At 43.1% G+C, this 27,424-nt stretch overlaps 1 protein-coding gene across 4 annotated transcripts in view; it reads right to left on the reverse strand.

Annotated features, from left to right (window-relative positions):
• snx29 (sorting nexin 29) overlaps positions 1–27,424 on the reverse strand; it is a 556,462-nt gene that overhangs the window by 520,635 nt on the left and 8,403 nt on the right. For 3 of the 4 annotated variants that reach the window (XM_078418305.1, XM_078418308.1, XM_078418307.1), the window contains exons 2-4: positions 21,284–21,345; positions 17,358–17,410; positions 13,744–13,868 (exon numbers count right to left, since the gene is read on the reverse strand). In XM_078418305.1, coding sequence (XP_078274431.1) covers positions 13,744–13,868; positions 17,358–17,410; positions 21,284–21,345 — 240 coding nt within the window. The remainder of the gene's footprint in view (positions 1–13,743; positions 13,869–17,357; positions 17,411–21,283; positions 21,346–27,424) is intronic. The other variant, XM_078418306.1, reaches the window with a different exon arrangement.

Consider the following 27,424-nt stretch of genomic DNA (forward strand, 5'->3'; position numbering starts at 1 on the left):
AGAGAAGAAATGTAGCCAGAAAATACAAGTAAATCTTTTAAATGACTACGAATGGTAAAACAAACACCAGGCAAGAACTTAAAAAAAAAATTATTGTATAAACATGACACATCTACAGCATCTCAATAACCAGAATGTTTTCTGTTAAATAAAAATGGGATTTTAAAAGCTATTTCATGTTTGCATTGATTCATTGAAAAACTGATCGACCTGTAAAGTTAATGATTAATTTTAATAAAGAACAGTGAATACAAATGTAGGCAGCTTTTGAACATATTCAATTCACTGGGAAAAATCCATGTAACCAGAATGAAAACTGGCAGAGCAACAACATTTAAATACACACTTATATCAACTATAATAGCTGGTGGTTGAACATTCCAATTTTGAATTTTTCAATTGGAATGATTTTTGATTAGAAACATATGTCAATGTGCTGGTTCCAACTACCCACCAATCCACTGTGGAATACTCAAATGAGTAACAGATTTGGGCAGAAATTTGTCAGTGGGGGATCAGGATGCACAATAATTAAATTTATGGAACTGAGCCATACAAATTATTTTAAAATAATAGCAAGCACACCAACAAAAAACTGGAATTTTTCTAACTATAATTTGGATTGTGAATCACAATCTTTTTTTAAAGTATTTTGAGCATCGGGTGTCAGAATGTGATCAAAATGCACAAATTGAGTAACCAGAATATTTTGAAAAGAGCAGTAAATACAATCGAAGAAAGCTGGAGTAACTCAGTGGGACAGGCAGCATCTCAGGAGAGAAGGAATAGGTGACGTTTCGGATCGAGACCCTTCTTCAATGCAATCATTCAGCTTTATAAAGCGTGTTTTCGAACTATATTAAATTGTTTATACCCAGTTTGATCTTTTCATTGTAGTGCAGTGTTCACCAACTATATTGAACACGACAAACCGCAAATTGTTAACTAGAATATCCACTTCCTTGAACCATGCAAACAGAACTAAAGCCAGGAGCATTGTCAGCTAAAATTTCCCTAAAGTGCCTGAGGTTTGGAAACATCTCATGCGGCACAGGAAAAACTGCCATAGCAACTAATATCAAAGATTGATTTAACATAAGTTCATGAACAAAGATCTTCTTAAAAGATTAAAATGATTATTTGACAAGATCACCACAGGAAAACAGTCACAGGACTATCTGAACCTACCATAAAGACAAGTTTCCATTGAAGGAATGAAGGATTATGAATATAAACAAGGAAAGATATATACTCTGCAGCATTCTGCACATAAGAAATATCCCTGTAAAATTATACATCAGCAATAGTAAAGGCTTTCCAAGTTGGAATTTGTAGTTTCCAAATTAAAATTGGAACTTTCCAATTGGGATAAAAATAGCACAGTATGAAGGAAATATAATTAAACACACATCTTGGGAAGAAAACTCATTTGACATGACTTTATAACTTCTGGTCAAATCAGTTCTTCCCTCAAGAAAACACGCTTTAGGAAGGAACTGCAGATGCTAGTTTACACCGAAGATAACCACAAACTGCCGGAGTAACTCAGCGGGACAGTCTGAGGAGAGGTCTCAACTCGAAACATCACCCACTCCTTATATCCAGAGATGCTGTCTGTCCTGCTGAGTCACTCCAACATTTTATGTCTATCTTTCCTCATGGTACGCTGACTCGGAAAACATAATGAAATGTGGTGACTATAAAGTCACATTCAAATACAGTGTCTCACTGTGGCTGATAGTTTGCTCAACAAAAGTGGATAATACAGTGCAAATTTGTCTCAGTTCACCCAAAATAGTTTGCAAAATTTGAAACACTAACCCAGATGGTGATAAACTTGAAACAACATCATATGTTCTCAGGCTAACAACCAATATTCTGTAGGAATAAGGAACGGCAGATGCGGATTTACAAAAAAAGACGAAATGCTGGAGCAACTCAACGGGTCAGCAGCATCTCTGGACAATATGGAGAGGTGACATTTCGGATCGGGCCCCTTCTTCAGAATGATTGTTGGAGGGGGGACAAAGCTGGAAGAGAGGTGGTAGCGTGATAAAACTAGCAAGTGATAGGTTAGTACAAGTGAGCAGGGGTTTTGATTGGCAGATGGTTGGACAAAAGCCGGAGATGAAAAGACAAAAAGTGTGAGCTCAGGATAGAAGAGGAGAGAATTATGAAGCCAGAGGAAGGAATATAGATGGAAGCGGACAGGCGGAAGTGGAAGGGGGGGAATGGCTGTGCATCCAGATGTGGCACACCTGTCCCTATACCTCCTGCCACAAAGCGATCCAGGGACGTCAACAGTCTTTTCAGGTAAGACAGAGATTCACGTGCATCTCCTCTCACCTCATCTACTGCACACGGTATTCCCAACGTGGTATCCTTTTCATCAACAAGACTAACTGTAGATTCTGCAATCTTTCCACAGAACACCTGTACTCGGAGCACCAAGGCCTACTGCATCTCCCAGTTGCTAACCATTTGAACTTACCTTCTCATACCAACGTTTCTGTACTGGTCCTCCCCCACTGCCTGAGTGAGGCCACACACAAACTTGAGAAACAGCACCTCAAATTCTGCTTGGGTAGGTTACAATCCAATGGTATGAACAATGAATTTTCCAATTATAAGTAACTAACCTGACAACCCCATTCTCCCCCTTCCCCCCTCCTCCCTGTGCCCACCTGGATGTGCACCCATTTCGTCTTATCCCCTTCCACCTATACTTCTTTCTCTGGCTTTTTATTTCATGCCTCTTCTATCCTTATCTCACCCTGTTGTGGCAATTTAGTCCTTCCCAATAAAGTCCTTAAGTGTACCATTGACGAAGGAGGGGAGCGGTGGTTCTTGACGCAAATAAAAACAGAGAGATCTTCACGATGTTGCAGTTAGTTAGTTGTTTATTGAAGTAATAATACAAAACAGATTAGTATATCTCCCGTCGTTAACTTGTTTGTTTGACAACTTGTTTGATTTGTTTGGTAAGAACTTAGTATCTCACCATCACTCCTTCGTATCCTGTTACTGGCTTGCTAAAACCCTATCATCTTAACAAGCTCCTGGTGTTACTTGTATGGTCTGACAAATCCCTTTATTCAGCAGTGGAGCGGCTACACTTCTTCCCACCCTGTCTCCTGCAATAAGTCCATCCCCTACTCCCAATTCCTCCGTCTACGCGACATCTGCGCCCAGGATGAGGTGTTTCACACTAGATGTCCTCATTCTTTAGAAAACGGGGCTTCCCCTCTTCCATTATAGATGAGGCACTCACTAGGGCCTCCTCTATATCCCGCAGCTCCGCTCTTGCTCCCCCTCCCCCCATTCATAACAAGGACAGAATCCCCCTTGTCCTCACCTTCCACCCCATCAGCCAGCGTATCCAACAAATCATCCTCCAACATTTCCGTCACCTCCAACGGGATCCCACTACTGGCCACATCTTCCCATCTCCTCCCCTTTCTGCGTTCCGCAGAGACCGCTCCCTCCGTAACTCACTGGTCCACTCATCCCTTCCTACTCAAACCACCCCCTCCCCAGGCACTTTCCCCAGCAACCGCAGGAGATGCAATGCCTGCCCCTTTACCTCCCCCATCGACTCCATCCAAGGACCCAGTCTTTCCAGGTGAGGCAAAGGTTCACCTGCACCACCTCCAACTTCATCTATTGTGTCTGCTGTTCCAGATGTCAACTTCTCTACATCGGCGAGACCAAACGCAGGCTCGACGATTGTTTCGCTCAACACCTTCGCTCAGTCCGCCTTAACCAACCTGGTCGCCAGGTGGCTGAGCACTTCATCTCCCCATCCCACTCCCAGTCTGACCTTTCTGTCATGGGCCTCCTCCAGTGCCAGAGCGAGGCTCACCGGAAATTGGAGGAACAGCACCTCATATTTCCCTTGGGCAGCTTGCAGCCCAGTGGTATAATCATTGATTTCTCTAACTTTAGATAGTTCCTCTGTCCCTCTCTTCCCCTCCCCCTTCCCAGTTCTCCCACTGTCTTCCTGTCTCCACCTATATCCTTTCTTTGTCCGCCCCCCCCTGACATCAGTCTGAAGAAGGGTCTCGTCCCGAAACGTCACCCATTCCTTCTCTCCTGAGATGCTGCCTGACCTGCTGAGTTACTCCAGCATTTTGTGATACCTTTGTTCAGCAGACTCCTTTGGTGTCACTCTGAAGCATTATGTCAGTGCTGGGCAAATTATAGAAACATAGAAACATAGAAAATAGGTGCAGGAGTAGGCCATTCGGCCCTTTGAGCCTGCACCGCCATTCAATATGATCATGGCTGATCATTCAGCTCAGTAGCCTGTACCTGCCTTCTCTCCATACCCCCTGATCCCTTTAGCAAAAAGGGCCACATCTAACTCCCTCTTAAATATAGCCAATGAACTGGCCTCAACTACCTTCTGTGGCAGAGAATTCCACAGACTCACCACTCTCTGTGTGAAGAAATGTTTTCTCATCTCGGTCCTAAAAGACTTCCCCCTTATCCTTAAGCTGTGACCCCTGGTTCTGGACTCCCCCAACATCGGGAACAATTTTCCCGCATCTAGCCTCTCCAACCCCTTAAGAATTTTATATGTTTCTATAAGATCCCCCCTCAGTCTTCTAAATTCCAGCGAGTACAAGCCCAGTCTATCTAGTCTTTCCTCATATGTAAGTCCCACCATCCCAGGGATCAATCTGGTGAACCTTCTCTGTACTCCCTCTAAAGCAAGAACGTCTTTCCTCAGGTTAGGAGACCAAAACTGCACACAATACTCCAGGTGCGGTCTCACCAAGGCCCTGTACAACTGCAGCAGAACCTCCCTGCTCCTAAACTCAAATCCTCTTGCTATGAATGGCAACATACCATTCGCTTTCTTCACTGCCTGCTGCACCTGCATGCTTGCTTTCAATGACTGGTGCACCATGACACCCAGGTCACGTTGCATCTCCCCTTCTCCCAATCGGTCACCATTCAGGTAATACTCTGCTTTCCTGTTCTTGCCGCCAAAGTGGATAACCTCACATTTATCCACATTATATTGCATCTGCCATGCATTTGCCCACTCGCCTAATCTATCCAAGTCACTCTGCAGCCTCCTAGCATCCTCCTCGCAGCTAACACTGCCACCCAGCTTCGTGTCATCCGCAAACTTAGAGATGTTGCATTCAATTCCCTCGTCCAAATCATTAATATACACTGTAAATAACTGGGGTCCCAGCACTGAGCCTTGCGGTACCCCACTAGTCACTGCCTGCCATTCCGAAAAGGACCCGTTTATTCCTACTCTTTGCTTCCTGTCCGCCAACCAATTTTCTATCCACCTCAACACTGAACCCTCAATACCGTGTGCTTTAAGTTTGTACACCAATCTCCTATGTGGGACCTTGTCGAAGGCCTTCTGAAAGTCCAGATATAACACATCGACTGGTTCTCCCTTATCCACTCTACTAGTTACATCCTCGAAAAATTTCTATAATATTCGTCAGACATGATTTGCCTTTGGTAAATCCATGCTGACTTTGTCCGATGATTTCACCACTTTCCAAATGTGATGCTATCACATCTTTAATAACTGACTCTAGCATTTTCCCCACTACCGATGTTAGGCTAACTGGTCTATAATTCCCCGTTTTCTCTCTCCCTCCCTTTTTAAAAAGTGGGGTTACATTAGCTACCCTCCAGTCCTCAGGAACTACTCCAGAATCTAAAGAGTTTTGAAAAATTATCACTAATGCATCCACTATTTCTGAGGCTACTTCCTTAAGCACTCTGGGATGCAGCCTATCTGGCCCTGGGGATTTATCTGCCTTTAATCCATTTAATTTACCGAACACCACTTCCTGACTAACCTGGATTTCCCTCAGTTCCTCCATCTCATTAGACCCCCGGTCCCCCGCTATTTCCGGCAGACGGTTTACGTCTTCCTTAGTGAAGACAGAACCAAAGTATTTGTTCAATTGGTCTGCCATCTGCTTGTTCCCTATGATCAATTCCCCTGTTTCCGACTGTAAGGGACCTACATTTGCCTTAACTAATCTTTTTCTCTTGACATATTTATAAAAGCTTTTGCAGTCAGTTTTTATGTTCCTTGCCAGTTTTCCCTCATAATCTATTTTCCCTTTCCTAATTAAGCCCTTTGTCCTCCTCTGCTGGACTCTGAATTTCTCCCAGTCCTCTGGTATGCTACTTTTTCTGGCTAATCTGTATGCTTCATCTTTTGTTTTAATACTATCCTAGATTTCCCTTGTTAGCCACGGATGCACTACCTTTCCTGGTTTGTTCTTTTGCCAAACTGGGATGAACACTTGTTGTAGTTCATCCATGCGACCTTTAAATGCCTTCCATTGCATGTCCACCGTCAACCCTTTCAGCATCAATCGCCAGTCTATCTTGGACAATTCACGCCTCATACCCTCAAAGTTACCTTTCTTTAAGTTCAGAACACTTGTTTCTGTATCGACTTTGTCACTTTCCATCCTAATGAAGAACTCTACCATATTATGATCACTCTTGCCCAAGGGGCCTCGCACAACAAGACTGCTAACTAACCCTTCCTCATTACTCAATACCCAGTCTAGAATGGCCTGTTCTCTCGTTGGTTCCTCGACATGTTGGTTTAGAAAACCATCTCTCAAACATTCCAAGAAATCCTCTTCCTCAGCACCCCTGCCAGTTTGGTTCACCCAATCTATATGTAGATTGAAGTCACCCATTATAACTGCTGCGCCTTTAGTGCATGCATTTCTAATTTCCTGCTTGATGCCATCCCCAACCTCCCTACTGCTGTTAGGTGGCCTGTACACAACTCCCACTAGCGTTTTCTGCCCCTTAGTGTTTCGTAGCTCTACCCATATCGATTCTACTTCCTCCAAGCTAATGTCCTTCCTTTCCACTGCTTTAATCTCCTCTCTAACCAGTAACGCTACCCCACCTCCTTTTCCTTTCTGTCTATCCCGCCTGAATATAGAATATCCCTGGATGTTGAGCTCCCAGCCTTGGTCACCCTGGAGCCATGTCTCCGTAATCCCAACTATATCATAATCATTAATAACTATCTCCACATTTAATTCATCCACCTTATTACGTATACTCCTTGCATTGAGTCACAAAGCCTTCAGGCTTGTTTTTACAACTCTCTTACCCCTTGTACGATTATGTTGAAAAGTGGCCCTTTTTGATTTTTGCCCTGGATTTGTCTGCCTGCCACTTTTACTTTTCACCTTGCTACCTGTTGCTTCTACCCTCATTTTACACCCCTCTGTCTCTCTGCTCCAGCTCCCATCCCCCTGCCACATTAGTTTAAATCCTCCCCGACAGCACTAGCAAACACTCCCCCTAGGACATTGTTTCCATTCCAGCTCAGGTGCAGACCGTCCTGTTTGTACTGGTCCCACCTCTCCCAGAACTGGTTCCAATGTCCTAAAAATTTGAATCCCTCCCCCTTGCACCATTTTTCAAGCCACGTATTCATATGAAATATCCTCCTATTCCTACTCTGACTAGCACGTGGCACTGGTAGTAATCCAGAGATTATTACCTTTGAGGTCCTACTTTTTAGTTTATTTCTTAGCTCTCTAAATTCACCTTGTAGGACCTCATCCCGTTTTTTACCTAAATCGTTGGTGCCAACGTGCACCACGACAACTGGCTGCTCACCCTCCCCCTTCAGAATGTCCTGCAGCCGCTCAGAGATATACTCATAATTATGGCCCTGCCCATGGCTCCTACCAGTCCATATACGTAAGACTCCAACATTAATCTCAGGACAATCCCCTGGTGTACAAAACTAATACAGCAGAATACAAAGTAATATAATAATATGCTACGATAGCTAATAAATACAAAATGGCTTTGACACACCGGCCCCTAATTGTTCCAAGTATATAACAAAACAATTACAAATAAACATTAAAAGGAGCCATAAAAACCATACATAATCAAAAAAGCATGCACTATATATATTGGCATCTAATCTACTATAGTAATTCTTCAATCTTCAAGACCACCAGTCTTTGCTGTACTAAGGTATCAGCTTCTAAGAGCAGACACATCTTCGTTATCGGTCTTTCCAAGATGTTGCTCTTAGTCCGAAGTTGAACCATGCGCACAAAATCTTGTGCATCTGGTACAGCCTCCAATATTCTGCCCATTAGACTGGATCTTCTTCAGTCTTCTTCTATTCCAGCTTAAGAAGCGGTCTCCTCCAGTTAGTCCCCTTGATGCTTCCCCCGGCAGGATTTTCCTTTGTGCTAACATATCTCCATTGTGATACATAAGTAGCATCCCTTACAAAAGAGATTCTCTTTGCTACAAATGTTTGAAAGCGTTTGGTTTCGTTGTCGATGTGCTTAAGCACCGTTGTGCTATCAGTCCAGAAGATGGATTTGTCCAGTTGAAGCTGTAATTTTTTTCGCAGCATTGTGTCAATTCTGGATTTTCCCCATTATGAAGTCGTGATTGTATTGCTTGACCAGAAGCTCCTCTTGGCTTGCAATGGATATTGGATTGACAGCAGCATGGCAGTCATTTCCATCCCTGCTGTCGTGGTCTTTTCTCAGTTCACCATCCAGGGTAGTTCTATTTGTAACAGAGAATTCTGGATGGTCATCCTCAGTTTCGCTGGTGATGGATTCATTTAGTTTTCCACCGTCGACAAAAACTGTAGAGTTCTCTGTGGAATTAGCTTTTGCAGCAATTACTTGGGTTGAAACGTCTTCAAAGTGAGCTGTGTTTTCTGGTGCAGAATCCCCTGAAGTTTCCAGTTCTATCATTCCTTGATCCGAAGATTCACGATTTTCTGGTGCTAGTTCAGAGTTGGTCTCAGTCATCTCTGTGCTTGAGGAAGGATATTCTTGCTATTGAGGGCATGCAGCGATGGTTCACTAGGTTAATTCCCGGAATGGCCGGACTGTCGTATGTTGAAAGGCTGGAGCAATTAGGCTTGTATACACTGGAATTTAGAAGGATGAGGGGGGATCTTATTGAAACATATAAGATAATTAGGGGATTGGACACATTAGAGGCAGGAAACATGTTCCCAATGTTGGGGGAGTCCAGAACAAGGGGCCACAGTTTAAGAATAAGGGGTAGGCCATTTAGAACGGAGATGAGGAAGAACTTTTTCAGTCAGAGAGTGGTGAAGGTGTGGAATTCTCTGCCTCAGAAGGCAGTGGAGGCCAGTTTGTTGGATGCTTTCAAGAGAGAGCTGGATAGAGCTCTTAAGGATAGCGGAGTGAGGGGGTATGGGGAGAAGGCAGGAACGGGGTACTGATTGAGAGTGATCAGCCATGATCGCATTGAATGGCGGTGCTGGCTCGAAGGGCTGAATGGCCTACTCCTGCACCTATTGTCTATTGTCTATTGTCTATTGCTCAGATAAGTATTTTCAGGACCCAATTCTCCAGCCAATGGATCAGCTTGGACTGCTTTAGAGGAGATGCAGGTTTCATCACTGACCCCAATATGGTCACACGTCTTAGATGGGAGAACAGCATCACTCGCACTTGGCTTTTTCTTCTGTTCTGGTTTATTTTCCTTGTCCTTTTGTTCAATATGAGGTATTTCAGGATGATCTTCTTGCACCTGTGATTCTACAGGTTCTGTAGTCATTGCCAAACTGCTTTCGGCATTTCTCTTGCCTTAGCAAAGGTAGGGCCTTTGACGGTTCCTCTTTTCAAATAAGAGTTCATCTCAGCAGCTGCTGTCGAGCTGTATCTTGATTTCCTAGCATTAAGTACATTGAGTCTTGTCTTGGCTGCTGCTATTGCAGCATCTAGTTCCAATCATTCCTTCCGTCTTCTCAGCTGTTCCTTCTGGCTCTCCCATGCGAGCTCCATTTCCAGTTTTTCTTCTCTTCCTGTCGAGCACCATTTCCAATTGTTGAATTGACAATTCTTTGGTTTTCAATTGTCCATCTCGTTTCTGTTCTTCCTTTCTTCTTAGTTGTTCTTTTTCCAATTCCTGTTCCTGTACCTCAATCTCATGCCTGTCTTCCATGAAGGCAGCCCGTTCTGCGAGAACGGCCATGTCTGCCTTAAACTTCTTATACGAGCAGAGTGTGTCCAAGATGCACGAGATGAAGAACGAGTTTTGAAGATCAATTTAGAGTTTGAGAGTTGGTGAATCCACTGATTTTGCTTTCCGAGCTCATCTTCAGGCAGTGGTAACTTTACCAGTGCTTCATATTCTTCATTGATTTTTTCTAATAACTTGGTAGCTTGTTTATATCTTGAGGTTTTCTGGGTTTTTTTCAATCTCAAGCTGACTTTTCAGGGTAGAAACCCACCGAGACAAAGAGAACTTAGAAGTTCGACCTATTGAAGAAAAACCATTTTCCCTTTGGGAATCCATTCTGATGGCGCCACCTGCTAGCTGAACATCAGATTTACATACAAGCATACATGTACGTCAATATCACTTTAAGACGTACTGACGCAAAGCCATATCTTTAAAGGAATTAAAAACAAAACTGATAGCAAGCTTGCACAAGGTCACTTCATTGTTTCTCGCATTCCTAAGTTTTTCAGTCATAGTTTCCTTATACAACTTCTGAAAAACAGCTTTCCTATAAAGCTTAATACTTACCGGCTTTCGAAGTTTTCCTTTCTCCGAAGTCAGATTTATGCAGAAAATGACTCTTATCAGTCTGTTGAGTTCAAAGCTTTTGCAATAGAACAATCGTTTGTTCCATGCAGTCGATACACAAGTTCCAGCCCAACTCCTAGAGCCGGTTCCAAGTTTAAATAACTCTTAGAGACGGATTACCTTACCTTCTCTCATCGAGGATAGCTCTTGATCTATTCACTCTGGCTGAGGAAGCTCATGCAATAAATCACTCCAGTTCAGATAAGTTCTTACAATACCACTCTGGCTAAAGAAGGGTTCTTACACTTGTTGCACTCCGGCTAAAGATAAGTTCTTACAATGTAGCGGCAACTTAGTCCTTCCCAATAAAGTCCTTAAGCTTACCGTTGACGAAGGAGGGGAACGATGGTTCTTGACGCAAATAACAACAGAGAGATCTTCACGACGTTTGCAGTTAGTTAGTCGTTTATTGAAGTAATAATACAAAACAGATTAATATATCTCCCGTCGTTAACTTGTTTGTTTGACAACTTGTTTGACTTGTTTGGTAAGAACTTAGTATCTCACCATCACTCCTTCGTATCCTGTTACTGGCTTGCTAAACCCCTATTATCTTAGCAAGCTCCTGGTGTTACTTGTATGGTCTGCCAAATCCCTTTGTTTAGCAGACTCCTATGGTGTCACTCTGTCGCATTACGTCAGTGCTGGGCAAATTATACTCATAATTCTGGCCCCGCCCACGGCTCCTCCCAGTCCATATACGTAAGACTCCAACATTAATCTCAGGACAATTCCCTGGTGTACAAAAATAATACAGCAGGATACAAAGTAATATAATAATACGTTAAGATAGCTAATAAGCGCAAAATGGCTCCTTGCACACAACTTTTGTCTTTTCATCTCTGTCCTTTATCCAATTATCTGCCAATAGAAAACCCCCACTCACCAGTGTCCCCCTATCACTTGCCAGGCTTTGTCCCACCTCCACCAGTCAGCATGGTTTTGTTAAGGGGAAATCTTGCCTGACAAATCTGATGGGGTTTTTTGAGAAGGTAACAAGCAGGATAGACAAAGGAGAGTCAGTGGATGTCGTCTCCTTGGATTTACAGAAGTCCTTTGATAAGGTGCCACATGTGAGGCTGCTAAATATGATAGCAGCCCATGGTATTAGAGGCAAGGTACTAATATGGATAGAAAATTGGATGTCTGCAGAAGCCAAAGAGTGGAAATAAAGGAGGGCTTTTCTGTTTTTTGCTGCCGGTGACTAGTGGTGTTCTGCAGGGCTCAGTGTTGGGTCTGCTACCTGTCACATTATATGTTAATGATCTGGATGAGGGAATTAATGGGTTTGTGGCCAAGTTTGCAAAGTGTATGGTCATGCACTTTGGTAGAAGAAATATGGGGTTAGACTACTTTCTAAACAGGGAGAGGATTCCGAAATTGTCAGTGTAAGCGGACTTGGGAGTGCTGGTACAGGATTCACAAATGGTTAATTTGCAGGTTGAGTTGGTGGTAAGGAAGCCAGATGCATTGCTAGCATTCATTTTGATGAGACTAGAATATAAAAGCAAGGAGGCAATGCTGAGGATTTATCAGGTGCTGCCAATGCCACATTTGAAATATTTTGAGCAGATTTTGGAAGGGTGGGCTGAAAGATGGCAGATGGAGTTTAATGCTGATAAGTGTGAGGTGCTGCATTTTGGTAGGACAAATCAAAATAGGACGTACAGGGTAAATGGTAGGGAATTGAGGAATGCAGTGGAACAGAGGGATCTGGGAATAACTGTGCATTGTTCCCTGAAGGTGGAATCTCATTTGGATAGGGTGGTGAAGAAGGCGTTTGGTATGCTTGCCTTTATAAATCAGAGCATCGAATATAGAAGTTGGGATGTAATGTTGAAATTGTACAGGGCATTGGTGAGGCCGAATCTGGAGTATGGTGTGCAGTTCTGGTCGCCAAATTATAGGAAGGATGTCGACAAAATGGAGAGGGTACAGAGGAGATTTACTAGAATGTTGCCTGGGTTTCAGCACTTAAGCTACAGAGAGAGGTTGAACAGGTTGGGTCTTTATTCTTTGGAGCGTAGAAGGTTGAGGGGGGACTGGATAGAGGTTTTTTAAATTTTAAGAGGGACGGACAGAGTTGACGTGGGTAGGCTTTTCCCTTTGAGAGTGGGGAAGATTCCAACAAGGGGACATAACTTCAGAATTAAGGGACAAAAGTTTAGGGGTAACATGAGGGGTAACTTCTTTACTCAGAGGGTGGTGGCTGTGTGGAATGAGCTTCCGGTGGAAGTGGTGGAGGCAGGCTCGATTTTATTATTTAAGAGTAAATTGGATAGGTATATGGATGGGAGGGGATTGGAGGGTTATGGTCTGAGAGCAGGTAGATGAGACTAGGTCAGAGAAAGTGGACGGCGTGGACTGGTAGGGCCGAACGGGCCTGTTTCCGTGCTGTAATTGTTATATGGTTATATGGTTATTTGGGCCCCATATTTGAGCACGGATGTGCTAGCTTTGGAGAGGCTCCATAGGAGGTTGATGAGAATGATCTCGGGGATGATTGGGTTAATGTTTGATGAGCGTTTAATGGCTCTTGATCTGTACTCGCTGGATTTTAGAAAGATGAGGAGAGCCCTCATTGAAACGTATCGAATAATGAAAGGCCTGGATAGAGTAGATGTGAAGAGATGTTTCCACTAGTGGAGTGTCTAGAACCAGCTACAGAATAAAAGGACATACCTTCAGAATGGAGATGAGGATGAATTTATTTTGCCTACTGCTGTGGAGGCCAAGACATTGGGTAATTTTAAGGCGGAGATTGATAGGTTTTTGATTAGCAAGGGCATCCAATGTTACAGAAAGGCAGGAGAATGGGGTTAAGAGGGGAAAAATGGATCAGCCATGATTGATTGGCGGAGTAGAGTTAAGGGGGCTGAATGGCCTAATTTTGCATCTATGTCATATGGTCTTATGGAAAAAGTCAAAGGGCCAGAATTGAGAAAATAATTTGGCAAACATACACCACAAACAGTGTTAATAGTATCTAACTTTAGCTTCCTAGTGCAATTTTTAATGGATCAAATATGAACTTCTTCACTCCTTCATTCTTAGCAAATAAATCTAAATCAAGCAAACAACATGGTGCAAATTTTTGTTTAGGATAATTACCTGTTTCTGTTTTATTGGCAAATCCTGCTGCTTGTTTGATAGCAGCTGCTGTAAGTGCTAATCCTTTGCATCTCCTCAAGCCATGCTGTAGTACAGTCTCAAACTGAGCACAGAGACAGATCACCCTGTTAACAGAGCAAGTGAAACATATACAAGATTGTTTTGAGCCAATACATCAAATCTGATACCTGCTGCAACTGAGGTGACCTAAAAACAAAATCATTCTAGGATTTGAAAGCACCAAAAAAAGTGGCTATCAGAATACTTGAACAACTAGTCTAAATTTGAACAAAAAACAGTTTCATAAATTTCTGAGAACAAGCAACATTAACTTTAAACACAAGATGTTAAAATTCTCTATGGTCAAACATCTATTGCCAAAGAATTACAGGCAATTTAATGCTAATCACTAAATCAAATAGCTTTAAGGTGAGAGGCAAGTTTAAAGCAAATATAGCATCAATCACTTCGTTACCTACAATCTTTCAATACACACCTCAAGAAATTATTTTGTGATGAAATTTTGCTCATAAATATACCTTCTATACAAAGAAAAAAATAATAACAACAAAAATGTTGGTTGATTTAAACATTCTATTGTGCACAGGGTTCCAGCACTCCTTGGTAAATGTCTCTTACCAATTTCTACAGACGCACCATAGAAAGGATCCTTTCAGGATATTTCCTGGCTTGCTACGACAACTGCTATTCCCAAGAACACAAGAAATTATAGAGAGTTGTGAACATAGTCCAGTGCATCACACAGACCAGCCACTCCCCTATCCCTAATACCCCCACCCCCTTGTCACTCCTCTCCATCCACTCCAACATAATCAAAGACCCTGGTACTCACACTCTCGTAACACTCTTTTTTTTCCCTTCACATCAGGCAAAAGATATAGAAGTTTGAAAGCACATTCCGCCAGCTTCAATAACAGCTTCTTCCCCGCTGTTATCAGACTCTTGAATGGATCTCTCGTGCTAGAGGTATATTCCCAATCTTCCAATCTACCTCATTGTGGCCCTTGCAATTCTTTTATCCGCACCATTCCCCACCTGTAACATGACATTCTACACTCCTCTTTAATTTCTTCTTTACACTACATGGTCTATTCACGTCTGGTACAATTTGCCTGAATAGCATGAAAAGTAGTTTTTCACTTTATCTCAGTGCTGTGATAATAATAAACCAATAATACCCCTTACTCCAACCCTTGTAAGTATACCCAGGTAAAGCAGACTAGACATAAACAGCTAATATTCATCTTGCAAAAACATTGTTTTCAGTTCAGTTCAAATCTATTTCACACTAGGAATAATGTAACCAAATGTAGCCCTTGAAAAGAGATACAGATTGAGGATAGACACAAAAAGCTGGAGTAACTCAACGCTGGAGAGAAGAAATGGGTGACGTTTCGGGTCGAGACCCTTCTTCAGATTTAGGAAATAATCCAATGAACTGTGCAAAATGTCATCAGTTTACACAGAAGTTTGTTTAGTCTGGACGATCACCTACTTGGGACAAATTTCATCAGTAACCAGATCACAAAAACTAAACAAATCTCTTTATTGTTCCAATTCTGCAGAGAATCCATTTCCTTTTTATCTCTTATTTGCAAATCCTACTGATAAGAGAGCTTTACATAGAACGGGTTGATATTATCTCTCGAGGCAAACTGAATATGGTTCTGACTAATGAACTATCAGTAAGTACATAGTGAAACAAGAATTGGTTTGGAATTTTGGGAAGCCTCAACTCGGGAATATTTGGAATGTGCATTTATTTAATTTCCTGTTGCAAGGCTGATCTGATTTATCCATAAACCATAGACATAATGTAAGTGGACCAAATCAAGCCTGCAAGGACAGTTTACAACACAACTAAACAAACTAGAGTCACAATATAAATGAATATCCAAACGAAGGAAATATCTAACATACTGTATACTTTTCACTGTCCCTGACCACAAGATATTGGAATGGCAAAGTTCTGTCACTAATAAAAGTTCTGTCAACTAAAAAGGAATGTCAAAGTTCTGTCACTGTTTTCATGCTGGAAAATCTTGCTTTTCCATTCACAACAATTCATTAAATGTTTTTTTACTGAAGGATACAAATGGAGCAGATCACAGTGAGAATTTCCATGCCCTTCCTCAAATAGAGCCACGTTATGGTCAATTGATAGAACAAACAAAACCTCTTCATATTCGAAGGCTAACTCAACTTGCAGAATGTTCTCTTGCCACTGGACCAAGCAGAATTAAGGGCACTGCAGCAGCATGCATAGAAAATAGGTTAAGTAACAAATAATAGGGAGTTTAGTGTTTATAGTTTAGTTTAGAGATACAACGCGGAAACGGGCCCTTCGGCCCACCAAGTCTGCACTGTCCAGCGATCCCCGCACACTAATACTATCCTACACACACTAGGGACAATTTACATTTATATCAAGCCAATTAGCCTACAAGCCTGCACTTCTTTGGAGTGTGGGAGGAAACCGAAGATCTCGTAGAAAACCCACGCAGTCACGGGAAGAACATACAAACTCCGTACAGACAGCACCCATAGTCAGGATCGAACCCGGGTCTCTGGCACTGTAAGGCAGTAGCTCTACAACCACACCACCATGCTGATTGTTGATTTTTTTTTGACCAGAGAGAATGTACATAGAAGCTTCCCAGGAATCTGTAACAGTGCCACTGCTTTTCACAACATTTGGAAGTGGATACACAAGGCACAATTTCCATATTTGCAAATGATGCAATGCTCGGAGGAAGTATGAGGAGGATAGCAATAAACTTCAAGGAGATGAAGACAGGCCGGTGGAAGAATGCTGATGTACGCGCAGATTACATTTAATGCCATGAAATATGAAATATTACATTTTGGTGGGAAGAATGAAGAGACAAAAAGAGGGCATTATTCTAAATAGGATTTTTTGAACAATGCGACCCTCTGCCCCTAGAATGTTCAGCAGCTTTGCACCAAGGAAGGACTTCACCATCCATCAAGCATGGTGGCACAGCGGTAGAATTGCTGCCTTACAACGAATGCAGCACCAGAGACCTGGGTTCGATCCCGACTACGGGTGCTGTCTGTACGGAGTTTGTACGTTCTCCCCGTGACCTGCGTGGGTTTGCTCCGACATCCTAGGTTTGCTCCGACATCCTAGGTTTCCTCCCACACTCCAAAGACGTAGGTTAATTGGCTTGGTAAATGTAAAAATTGTCCCTCGTGTATATAGGATAGCGTTAATGTGCGGGGATCGCTGGTCGGCGCAGACCCAGTGGGCCGAAGGGCCAGGTCCCACGCTGTATCTCTAAACTAAACATGCCTACACTTTCAAATTCTGGGTTGAAATGAGCCATTTACCAGTCACTCAGCTCCTCAGGTGGCAGATGCTTCCTCAAGCACCAAATCTTGATGTTCAAATCCCTCCAGCTATCAACACTTTCTGCAACCACTATTTAATGGCATATCTTAGATTCAATCTGGAACTATGTTTCAGCAATAGTGAAAGGAAAACTGAATATTGGAATTCTAAATGAAAAGCAATCAATTTAATGAGTGTATATATAAATCAAAAGTAAGGAACAATTGCAAAAATGCCTTACCTACTATCTGCATCTGATGCAATTTCCTTTCTTCCACCAAAGCGAATTTGGCACTATATTTGAAAAAGCAAGGGGTATGATCAGTGCTGAAACCAGAAAATAAATATCAAAGATAAGAAACACAGCTAACTTTAAAACTCTGAAGACAAACATGAATTAGTATTGATTTAAAGGATGTAATATTCAGCCATATCATGTCTGATGATGCCCATGTACATCATGTCTGCTCTTTGCATGAATACACACATGAACATTATGTAGTCAAATCCTATTACACCTTTCTCAAACACTGCAAAGCAGCAGAGAGCTTGATGGCAAATATTTCATTACATTTTTTATTGCAATATGTGCGTAATCTAGCAAATTTTAAGACAATTCACACAAAATTAACATTTCAGCACAAATGATTGAGGCTGTATATCTATAATGCCAGTGTCCAAGTACAAGTACAAAAGCAGAAGAATGGGGAAAAACTGCCAGGACATTTAACTAAAAAAAACAGCATTGGTTTTACCAGCAAAGTTTGCAATGACAATAGTTTTTCCACAAAGAATTGAAACTTGAATTTTCGGTGGAATTAATAACCTCACTATGAAGTGAACAAGTTACATGGAAGAAAACATGAGAGGTCAGTTTCTTAACTATAATCCCAAAGTGAAAGCAGCTAAACTGTAAACGTGGACCTCGTACAACTAATTGCTTGAAAAGCTATGTATTCATTTAAGTGATCCAATTAACTTGTGTAAAGATTTAGAAGATTCAATGAGTAAATAATGTGAGTTCGCCAGCCATAAAAACGCACAAATGAAAATTGAAGTTAACAGTTATGGAGAATGGCACCATAATGAGGAAAGCAGTTGGCATCTGGTTGATCAACTGGTGCAACCAGAACAAATCACCGAAATAATGTTTGATATTATCGAACAACAAAACAAACACACAACTGGAAGATCAAAAGAAAATAGTATCGAGGAATGAGAATTGAGAGAAAAAAAGTAGTTCAACATTTTTTTTAAACATTCTGCAAAGAGGAGAAAAGAGAACAGCAGAAAATGAGGAGGGAGGCTTCAAAAATAAGAATTCATTTGAATTCATTCACTTCATTGGATTTATTTTTTTTTAATCATTTTTATTGTATGTGGGAATCATTAACATTTCTTGCCCATCGCTCATTGAACTCAAGATGTTGGTGGGGAACCACTCTTAACTTGCTTCAGTTCATGCAAAGTGTGCCAAAAATAGTGCTAGCAGTTCTGGGATTTTGACTTGAGGGACAACAAAAGAATAGCAATATATTTCTCATTCAGATACTGCATGAATTAAGAAGCATGCAGGAGTTGATGATGTTCCCTGGAACTTGTTTTACTTTTGACCTTCTAAGTATGAGGTTATGGATTTAAGAGCTAAAAAGACTAAATCAAAATGTCCCTGTACATTTTTAAGATGACACATACAGCAACCAATATGCAGTGACAGTGAAGGAAGTGAACGTTTAAAATAATGGATAGGGGTGCAAACACATTAGATAATCTCTCTCTTAAGACTGAAAAGCTGCATTCATCCATGTAACTTAAAATACGTCAGCACACATTGCATTTGCATCTTTTGTCTGGCAGGCCCATTGTTTCTGCCTGCTCCTGCCCCACTGAAATCATTTCCGCATACCTCAATTCCATCCTTTCCCCCCCTTTGTGCAATCGCTCCGAACCTATGTCCGAGACACCTCACACACCGACTCTTCAATAACTTTTGGTTTCCAGGTCCCTGATACCTCATCTTTACCATGGACGTCTAGTCACTCAACACCTCCATCCTCCACCAGGAAGGCCTTAAACCCTCCCTTGACCGCAGACCCAGCTAATTTCCTTCTGTTTGTCTTTTTTCTTTTTTTTTGTTTGTGTCGGTGTTGGGATGGTTTTTGTTTCTGTTTTTGGCTGTGTATGTGTGTGGGGGGGTGGGGGTGGGTGTGGGTGGGGTGGGGTGGGGCGGGGGAAACCTTTCTTTTATTAGGTCTCTTCCCCGGGGCGCAGCTCGCCCGCGGGGCCTTCCATCGCCCAGCGCAGCTCGGCCGCTGGACTTAACATCTCCGGCGCGGCTCGGCTGCGGGACGTTTCAGTGCCCGGTGCGGCTCGGCTGCGGGACGTTTCAGTGCCCGGCACGGCTCGGCTGCGGGACTTAACATCGCCGGTGCGGCTCGGCTGCGGGACGTTTCAGTGCCCGGCGCGGCTCGGCTGCGGGACTTAACATCGCCGGCGCGGCTCAGCCGCGGGACGTTTCAGTGCCCGGCGCGGCTCGGCCGCGGGACATTTCGGTGCCCGGTGCGGCTCGGCCGCTGGACTTAACATCGCCCGGTGCAGCCGCGGGACGTTTCGGTGCCCGGGGCGGCTCAGCCGCGGGGCCTTCCATCCCCTTGCGGGGGCTGTGCGTGTCGGTTGCCTCGGTAGGGGTCGAGCTGTCTGTCCGTGGGTGCGGGGGGAGGAGAGGGGAAGTTTTGTTGCCTCCATCACAGTGAGGGGGTGTTTGGAGTCACTGTGATGGATGTTTGTGTTGGGGTCGTGTGTCCTGTGTTCTTTTCTGTTTTGCTGTGTCCTGTGACTGCTGAAATTTCGTTCGGTGTTGTGCCGAATGACAATAAAGTTTTGTTATGTTTGTTATGTTATGTTATATTTTATTCAGAAAGGGTTTAATTTCATGTCTTTTTGTACGTAAAAATCAAGGAGAATACTATAAGGATATATCCGTCATAAGGTCTTATATCCGTCATAAGGTCATATCTTCCACTCTATTGTCTTCTGAAAATCTTTAAGCTGAGTCTCCTTTCTTCCAATTTCATTCAACATCTCTGCTAATTGACTACTCATGCCAAGTTATTTACGTCCCTCATTTTCCATTGTCTGATTTTCTGACTTTGTTTAATCTTATTTTTTGTAAATCACGCATAATGTCTCATCCTCAGCAGGAACCCTAAATAGCCTTCCCATCTTGTTATTTTCTTTTAACTACAGGCAACAGTGGTTCTTTTTTTCTATATCAAATTCCAAAAGTGCTGCAAGTGTATGAAGCGCAAGCAAGAAGTGAAAGAAGTTAATATTGGGAAAGATGATCAAATACTTGGTCAAAGTTTTGTGTTCAAATTAATGGCATAAAGGGGGACTTAGGAACACGATTCCAGTGGACCTCAGTTGACTGCAGATATAACTAACATAAGTCAGATAAAGGAATGGGAATATCCAAAAGATGAGTTTGGCTGTTGCAGTTTTTTTTTAGATATGAGGGGGGGAAAAAAATCATGATTCATCTTATTTACAAGTTGGGAATTTTAAAGTGAAAGAGAAATCAATGACTGATGCGGAATGGAAGATAGCAGGATAAAAAGGAGAGATTTAAAGATAGATGAATGGTAAAAGTTAGGTAAATGTAGTGCATTTACAGACGAGGCAAAGCCTGCAGCGTGTACCATCTAAAATTGATTGAATTGATTGAAATATAAGCTTAGAAACAGGCCCTTCGGCTCACCGTGTCCATGCCACTCACACTAGTTCGATGTCATGTCACTCTCCACACACTACGGGCAATTTAGAGGCCAATTAACCTACAAACCTGCACGTCTTTAGGATGTGGGAGTAAACCGGAACACCTGAAGGAAACCCACGTGTCACAGGGAACCGTGCAGACTCCACACAGCACGCAAGCTTAGAATCGAACCTGGATCTCTGGCACAAGAGGCAGCAGTTCTCCCAGTTGTGCCACTGTGCTTCCCCAAAAATATTTTTCAATTTCACAGAGTGAATGAATGTTAAGGATGATAGATGCCCTTCTCCTCAGGCTGGGCAAATTTTAGTTTTTATTTCTTTTGCAAAGGACATTTTCGTAATCAATAAGCCTATTAACAATTATATCTTACATATAAAGCTAATTTTCTTTACCTGCTTAACTGCATCAAGAAGCCTTTCGAGCAGGGACTGCGTCCTCTCATTGTGTTGGGACACTGAAAGAGATTAAATGTTCAGAATTAGCTACTATATTTTTCTATGTCTTTACATTATAAATCTGCCTGGAAATACAACTAAAGAATAAACTGGTAAGCACCATATACCTTGTGCCCAGTCGGTACAGTGCCGGTCCCACAAATGTCAGCCATATGACAACTCAGCCTCTATTTCTCCACTGAGAGATGATCAACCAATTGAAGAAGAAAAATTCACTGTGCCACAAAATGACCATTTCAGCTATTAAAAGGTAATGATCCACCTGCACAATTCAAATGATAGCTTCAGTGTATTGAAGCTAGTCGATCAATCATCCCAATTTTCTCGTTAGATTATACTGTATGCAGAAGATGGACACAAAATACTGAGGTAACTCAGTGAGACAGGCAGCATCTCTGGATAGAAGGAATGGGTGACGTATCGGGTCGAGACCCTTCTTCAGACTGACTGCCCACATTTTTCCCACTGGCAAAAAATACAATCCAGACAATTAATATGATCAACTGCTTTTCGGTGACACCCCATTTTCATCGAGAATATATTTTCAATATACAAAAGATTCAGTTCAGCATATGAAGTACTTCAATGAATCAGGCAGCGTCGCGAGAGAACATGAATATGTGACATTTCAAGTTGGGATCTATCTTCAGACTAATTGTACAATAGGGGTGTAGGGAGGGAAGAAAGAAAGTTGGAAGAGAGGTGGGGCAAGACAAAGAGTGGCAGGTAATAGATGAACACAGATGAGGGGGATGTTTCAGAGGCTGATGGTTAGACAAAGACCAGAAGTGGAAAAAACAGATGGTGCGAGACAAAAAAATTGAAAAGTTGCACATTTTGATGGCAGAGAAAAGAATGTAGGTTGAGGGGGAAGGGTGAAAGATGTGCAAATCTGGGTACTGCACAGGAGAGGAGGAGAATTGGATAATTCAATGTTCACACTGTTGGGTTATAAGCTACCCAAGCGAAATATGAGGTGCTGTTCCTCCAGTTTGCATGTCTTCTTCTTAGGCCCCTTCGGTCATGGCTGACCATGGGTGATGCATCCTAGTTGGCTGCTTGCTCCACACCTCGGCTAGAGCAGCGTCGCTTGTGGCTGAAGAGACCAATGCGGGAGTGACAGTCTGTCGCAAAGGTCACATTTGTGTGTGGTCTCTGGTCTGTTGAAGTTGCTGCGCTCCTTTCTGCATGCCCACTTGTCTGCCACTGCGTTCATCAGTTTCTCTTCCCCGTTTAGAGGTGCTGGTTCAGGGTACCTCTCCACCTCGTACGGTCAGCTGCAAGGCTCTCCCAGGACTCCACATCGATGTCGAGCACCTTCAAATCTCTCTTGCAGACTTCCTTGTAATGTTGCTGGGGCCGGCTGATGGTTCTCCTCCCAGATGTCAGCTCTCCATAGAGGATGTCTTTTGGAATACGGCCATCCTCCATGCGGTGGACATGGCCCAGCCACCGCAGCCTGCGCTGCCTGAGTAGAGTGTACATACTCGGAAGGCCAGCGCGAGACAGAATCTCGGCATTGGACACTGTCTTGCCAGGATATACCCAGGATACGGCAGGTGCTTCTGAGGTGGAAGGTGTTGAGTCTTCTCTCCAGTCTGGCATATGTAGTCCATGTCTCACTGCCGTACAGCAGCGTGCTGTTGACACAGGCGTTGTAGACTGCGATCATTGTCTTCACTGTCAGCTTTGGGTTGGTCCACACTCGAGTTGTGAGGCGAGCGAGAGTTGTAGCTGCCTTCCCGATCCTCTTGTCAATCTCTGTGTCGAAGGAGAAGTTGTCGGTGATGGTGGAGCCGAGCGAGGTACGTGAACTGATGGACGGCATCGAGTTCGTAGTCGTCGATGGTGATGACAGGCGGTGCCTCGGTATCCTGTCCCAGGACGTTCGTCTTCTTCAGGCTCATGGTCAGTCCGAAGTCCTTGCAAGCTCAATAGAAGCGTTCCATCAGTGACTGTAGTTCCTGCTGGGTGTGGGACACAACTGCTGCGTCATCGGCGAACAACATGTCTCTGATGAGAGCTTCACGTACTTTTGTCTTGGCTCTGAGGTGCTGTTCCTCCAGTTTGCATGTAGTCTCACTCTTAACAATGCCGGCAGCCCAGGACAGAAAGATCAGTATGAGAATGGGGAGTTAAAATGGTTAGCAACCAGACGAACCAGTAGGCCTTGGCGCACCGAGCACAAGTGTTCGGCAAAACAGTCGCTGAGTCGATGCTTGGTTTTGCCAATGTACAGGAGACCATATTAGGAACATCCGATGCAGTAGATGAGGTTAGAGAAGGTGTATGCGAACTTCCGTCTCACCTGGAAAGGCTGCTGGGGTCCCTGGATGGAGGTAAGGAAGGAGGTATAAGGAAAGGTGTTACATCTCCTGCGGTTTTCAGGGGAAAGAACCTGGCGAGGGGATGGTTTCGATGGAAAGGGATGAGTGAACCAAGGAGTTTCAGAGGGAACGGTCTCTGTGGAATGTGGAAAAGAATGGAGATGGGAAGATGTGGTGGAGGGATCACATTGGAGATGACGGAAAAGTAAGAGGATGATGTTAGATGCGAATGCTGGTGGAGTGAAAGGCAAGGACCAGGTGAACTCTATCCTTGTTCCATCGAAGGAAAGCAAGTAGAACTATGAGACACAGAGACATGGTTGAGGGTTTCATCTATGACACCAGGGGGAAAACCACCTTTACTAATTAAAGATGACATATTGGATGTTCTGGAATGGAAAGCCTCATCTTGAGAGCAGATGTGGCAGAGACAGAGGAATTGGGAGTGAGGGATAGGATATTTGTAAGAGGCAGGGTGGGAGGAAGTGTAGTCCGCATAACTGTGGGAGTCAGTAGGTTTGTAGTAGATGTCAGTCGATAGTCTATCCCCTGTGATGGAGACAGAGAGATCAATAAAGGGAGGGAGGTGTCAGAGATAGATCTTGCTATCTTTGCTTCTATTTTTTTCTTCTCTGGCCTTTGTCCAACCATCAGCCTATCAAAACTCCCGCCTCACCTGTGTTCACCTGTTACCTGCCACGCGTTGTCCTATCCCTCCTCTCTTCCAGCTTTCTTCCCCCCCCACAATCAGTCTGCAGAAAGGTCTCGGGCCAAAATGTGACCTATCCTCCAACGTGCACCTCCTCTAATATCATCTACTGCATCCGGTGTTCCCGATGTGGCCTCCTGTACATCTGCAAGACCAAGTATAGATTCAGCAACCATTTCGCTGAACACTTGCGCTCGGTCTGACAAGGACTACTAGATCACCCGGTTGCTAACCACTTTAACTCTCCTTCCCATACTGACCTTTCTATCCTGGGCCTCCTCAACAGCCAGAGTAAGGCAACACGCAAACTGGAGGAACAGCACCTCATATTCCGCTTGGGTAGTTTACATCCCAAACGTATGAACATTGAATTCTCCAATTTCAGTTCCTCTCACCCCTCCCATTTCTCTCCCAAACACTCTTTTACCCCCTTTCTATCTCCCCCCCCCCCTTCCATCCCTGCCCTGTGCCCACCTGGACTCTCAGCTATTTATCACCTGAACTCACCCCCCCCCCCCCCCCCCCGCCATTTTTCGCCCTCTAGCTTTGAAATCTGCAACTCTTCAAACTTGTCTCACACCTTCCTTCCTTTCTTATCTCTGGCCTTTGCTCCAACCATCTGCCTCTCAACCCCCCGCCTCACCTCTATCAACCTATTACCTACCGTGCGTTGTTCTGCCTCACCCCTTTTCCAGCTTTCTTCGCCCCCCCCCCCCCCAACAAACAGTCTGAAGAAGGGCTTCGACCCAAAAAGCTAACTATCCTGCAGCCAAAGTCGCAGAGTTACTCCAGCACTTTGTGTCCTATTATGTATTTACTATCATCCACAGTTCTTTGTTTCTACCTATTCATGTTCTCCAGGGATGCTGTCTGACCCACTTCAGAACCTTGTGTCTTTTTATGTTAACCAGCATCTGCAGTTCCTTGTTTCTTCAATTCAGCATATCAAGAATGAGAAATGCAAGTTTGAAGCATACATTGAAATTTCACACCAAATTTTGCTTTAAATAGTCAACTATTCAGGGTTCCAAAGATTCTCATAATGGCAATAGTTATAAAATGACTGACATGGTAACTTACTGAAGTTGTAAACTGCTAATATTTGATATTGCACAGAAACTATACAACAAATTTATTGGGGGGTTTTCCTTTCCCATCAAAAGCATAACCAACATTGGTTTAAAAATATTGTTTCCTAAGATTAATTTTAAAGTAATAAATCTGCATTCACTTTAACCTCCAAGGCATTTTTAATAAAGTGAAAAACAGAAGTTTGCTGATCAATAAAGGTGTTGTGAATTAGGAAAGACCAGAATAAAAAAATGAAAGGAAACAAACCTTAGTGCTGTGTTCAGCTAAAAAAGGGGAAGGTCAATAGTTTAATAACTGGCCATGCTGAATCAGTTGAATTCAGCCAGGAAGCCATTATAAATGAATTGCGGAGAAACTGGTTTACAACATAACATTTTTGTGTGATAAACAATTCAGTTTCAAAGAAAAATTACACCAAAAAAATTAAATAGGGTTGCACATTACACAAAGACTTTAATCTGCCTTCCGAATCCTCAGTGTACCTCACTCACAATCTCAGAGAAACTTGCAGCAACATTAAATGCTGTGGTACTTTGGACACAAATCCAAGATTTTCCATCACACACACATAAGCCACTAAAACAGAAGAAAATTATCTCCTCCTGCCTTAACCTCATTCCCATCCACCAACCCACTCAGCCATCTGACCCCACCAACACCATCCCAAAGACATATATCTACCTCCCAACACCATTTCACCTCTGACCACCAGACATCTACTATCTCCATCATCTATTCTGCTCCTCAATCCCACTCCACCACTCATTTGCTAACCAATTCACCTTGATCATCCATCTGCAATTACCATCGTCCCGCAATGATTGATCTGCAGTCAACTATTTCAGATTCACAATTCCTTGGTCAAGCGCTGACCATAAATCAATCTTCCACCCAACATCAGCTTCAAAACACTGGTCACTAATCCACGCCCTGATGAAACCACAAACTTACCAGCCCAGCCCCCCCTATCAATATCTGATCCAGATCCCTGGACGCTCTCTTTCATTCCAAAACCCCTCGGAGTTCAACCACACCCTAATTTTCTGACACCCGTCACCAGTACCCCCACCAATCTACAGCCAAACATAGCCTCCAATCCCTGATTTCAGATTTATGTAATGACACCTATATTTTCTGATTAACCCATGTTAATGAGTGCTTTAATAGACACACTTTAATCTGACACGTTTCTTCTTTTTTACAAAATATTTTGGATACACCAGAATAGTTAATGAGTTCTGGTGACTCCAAAATCTGGAGCAAACTTATAGTTTTGGCTTGATTCTTGCAGTAGCCATGACAGTGAAGGTTTCAACATTTGGACACAAGGTGAGGAACACCATGCGACAGCACATAAATTCTCCACAGTGCATGCTTCACAAGTGAAGGCATTTTGGTGAAGTAGATCTTGTGAGAGGAATTCTTTACCCTGCATGATTTTTTCCCAGAGTAAATACTTTTGACTTCACTTTCAGGAAAGCCAACAGAAACCTTTAGATGATCATGAAATTCAAAGAAAAAAGAGAAAGGAAACACTTCTGGCGATTCTGATAGAATAGTTTCCCTTTCCCATCCCCACAAGAGAAGAATAGAACACGTTTAACCAATTGGAATACTTTCCAGAAATGCTAATGTTCCTGACAACCCACAGGGGAGAACACAATTATTTCTCACCACACATATTTCTACCCACACATATCAACCAAGAGATTCTGTCCCCCATCCGGTTCATCTGCCCTTTGCCTCTCCATTAACTCTATTAATCACCTTCTTTATTTATCAGATTCTAACAAGGGCACTCACCCTCACTTTAGGCAATCAGACCACTTGGCTGTGCTCCTTCTTCCTGTGTGTAGGCAGCTACCAGTGAGGTCTGTACAGAACAGGCAGTAGAACGACGTCACGATTGTTTGGAGTCGGTAGACTGGGCAACTGGTCTGATTGAATTTG

The sequence above is a fragment of the Rhinoraja longicauda genome, chromosome 21 (assembly GCF_053455715.1).
Source record: "Rhinoraja longicauda isolate Sanriku21f chromosome 21, sRhiLon1.1, whole genome shotgun sequence".
Classification (NCBI taxonomy): domain Eukaryota; kingdom Metazoa; phylum Chordata; class Chondrichthyes; order Rajiformes; family Arhynchobatidae; genus Rhinoraja; species Rhinoraja longicauda.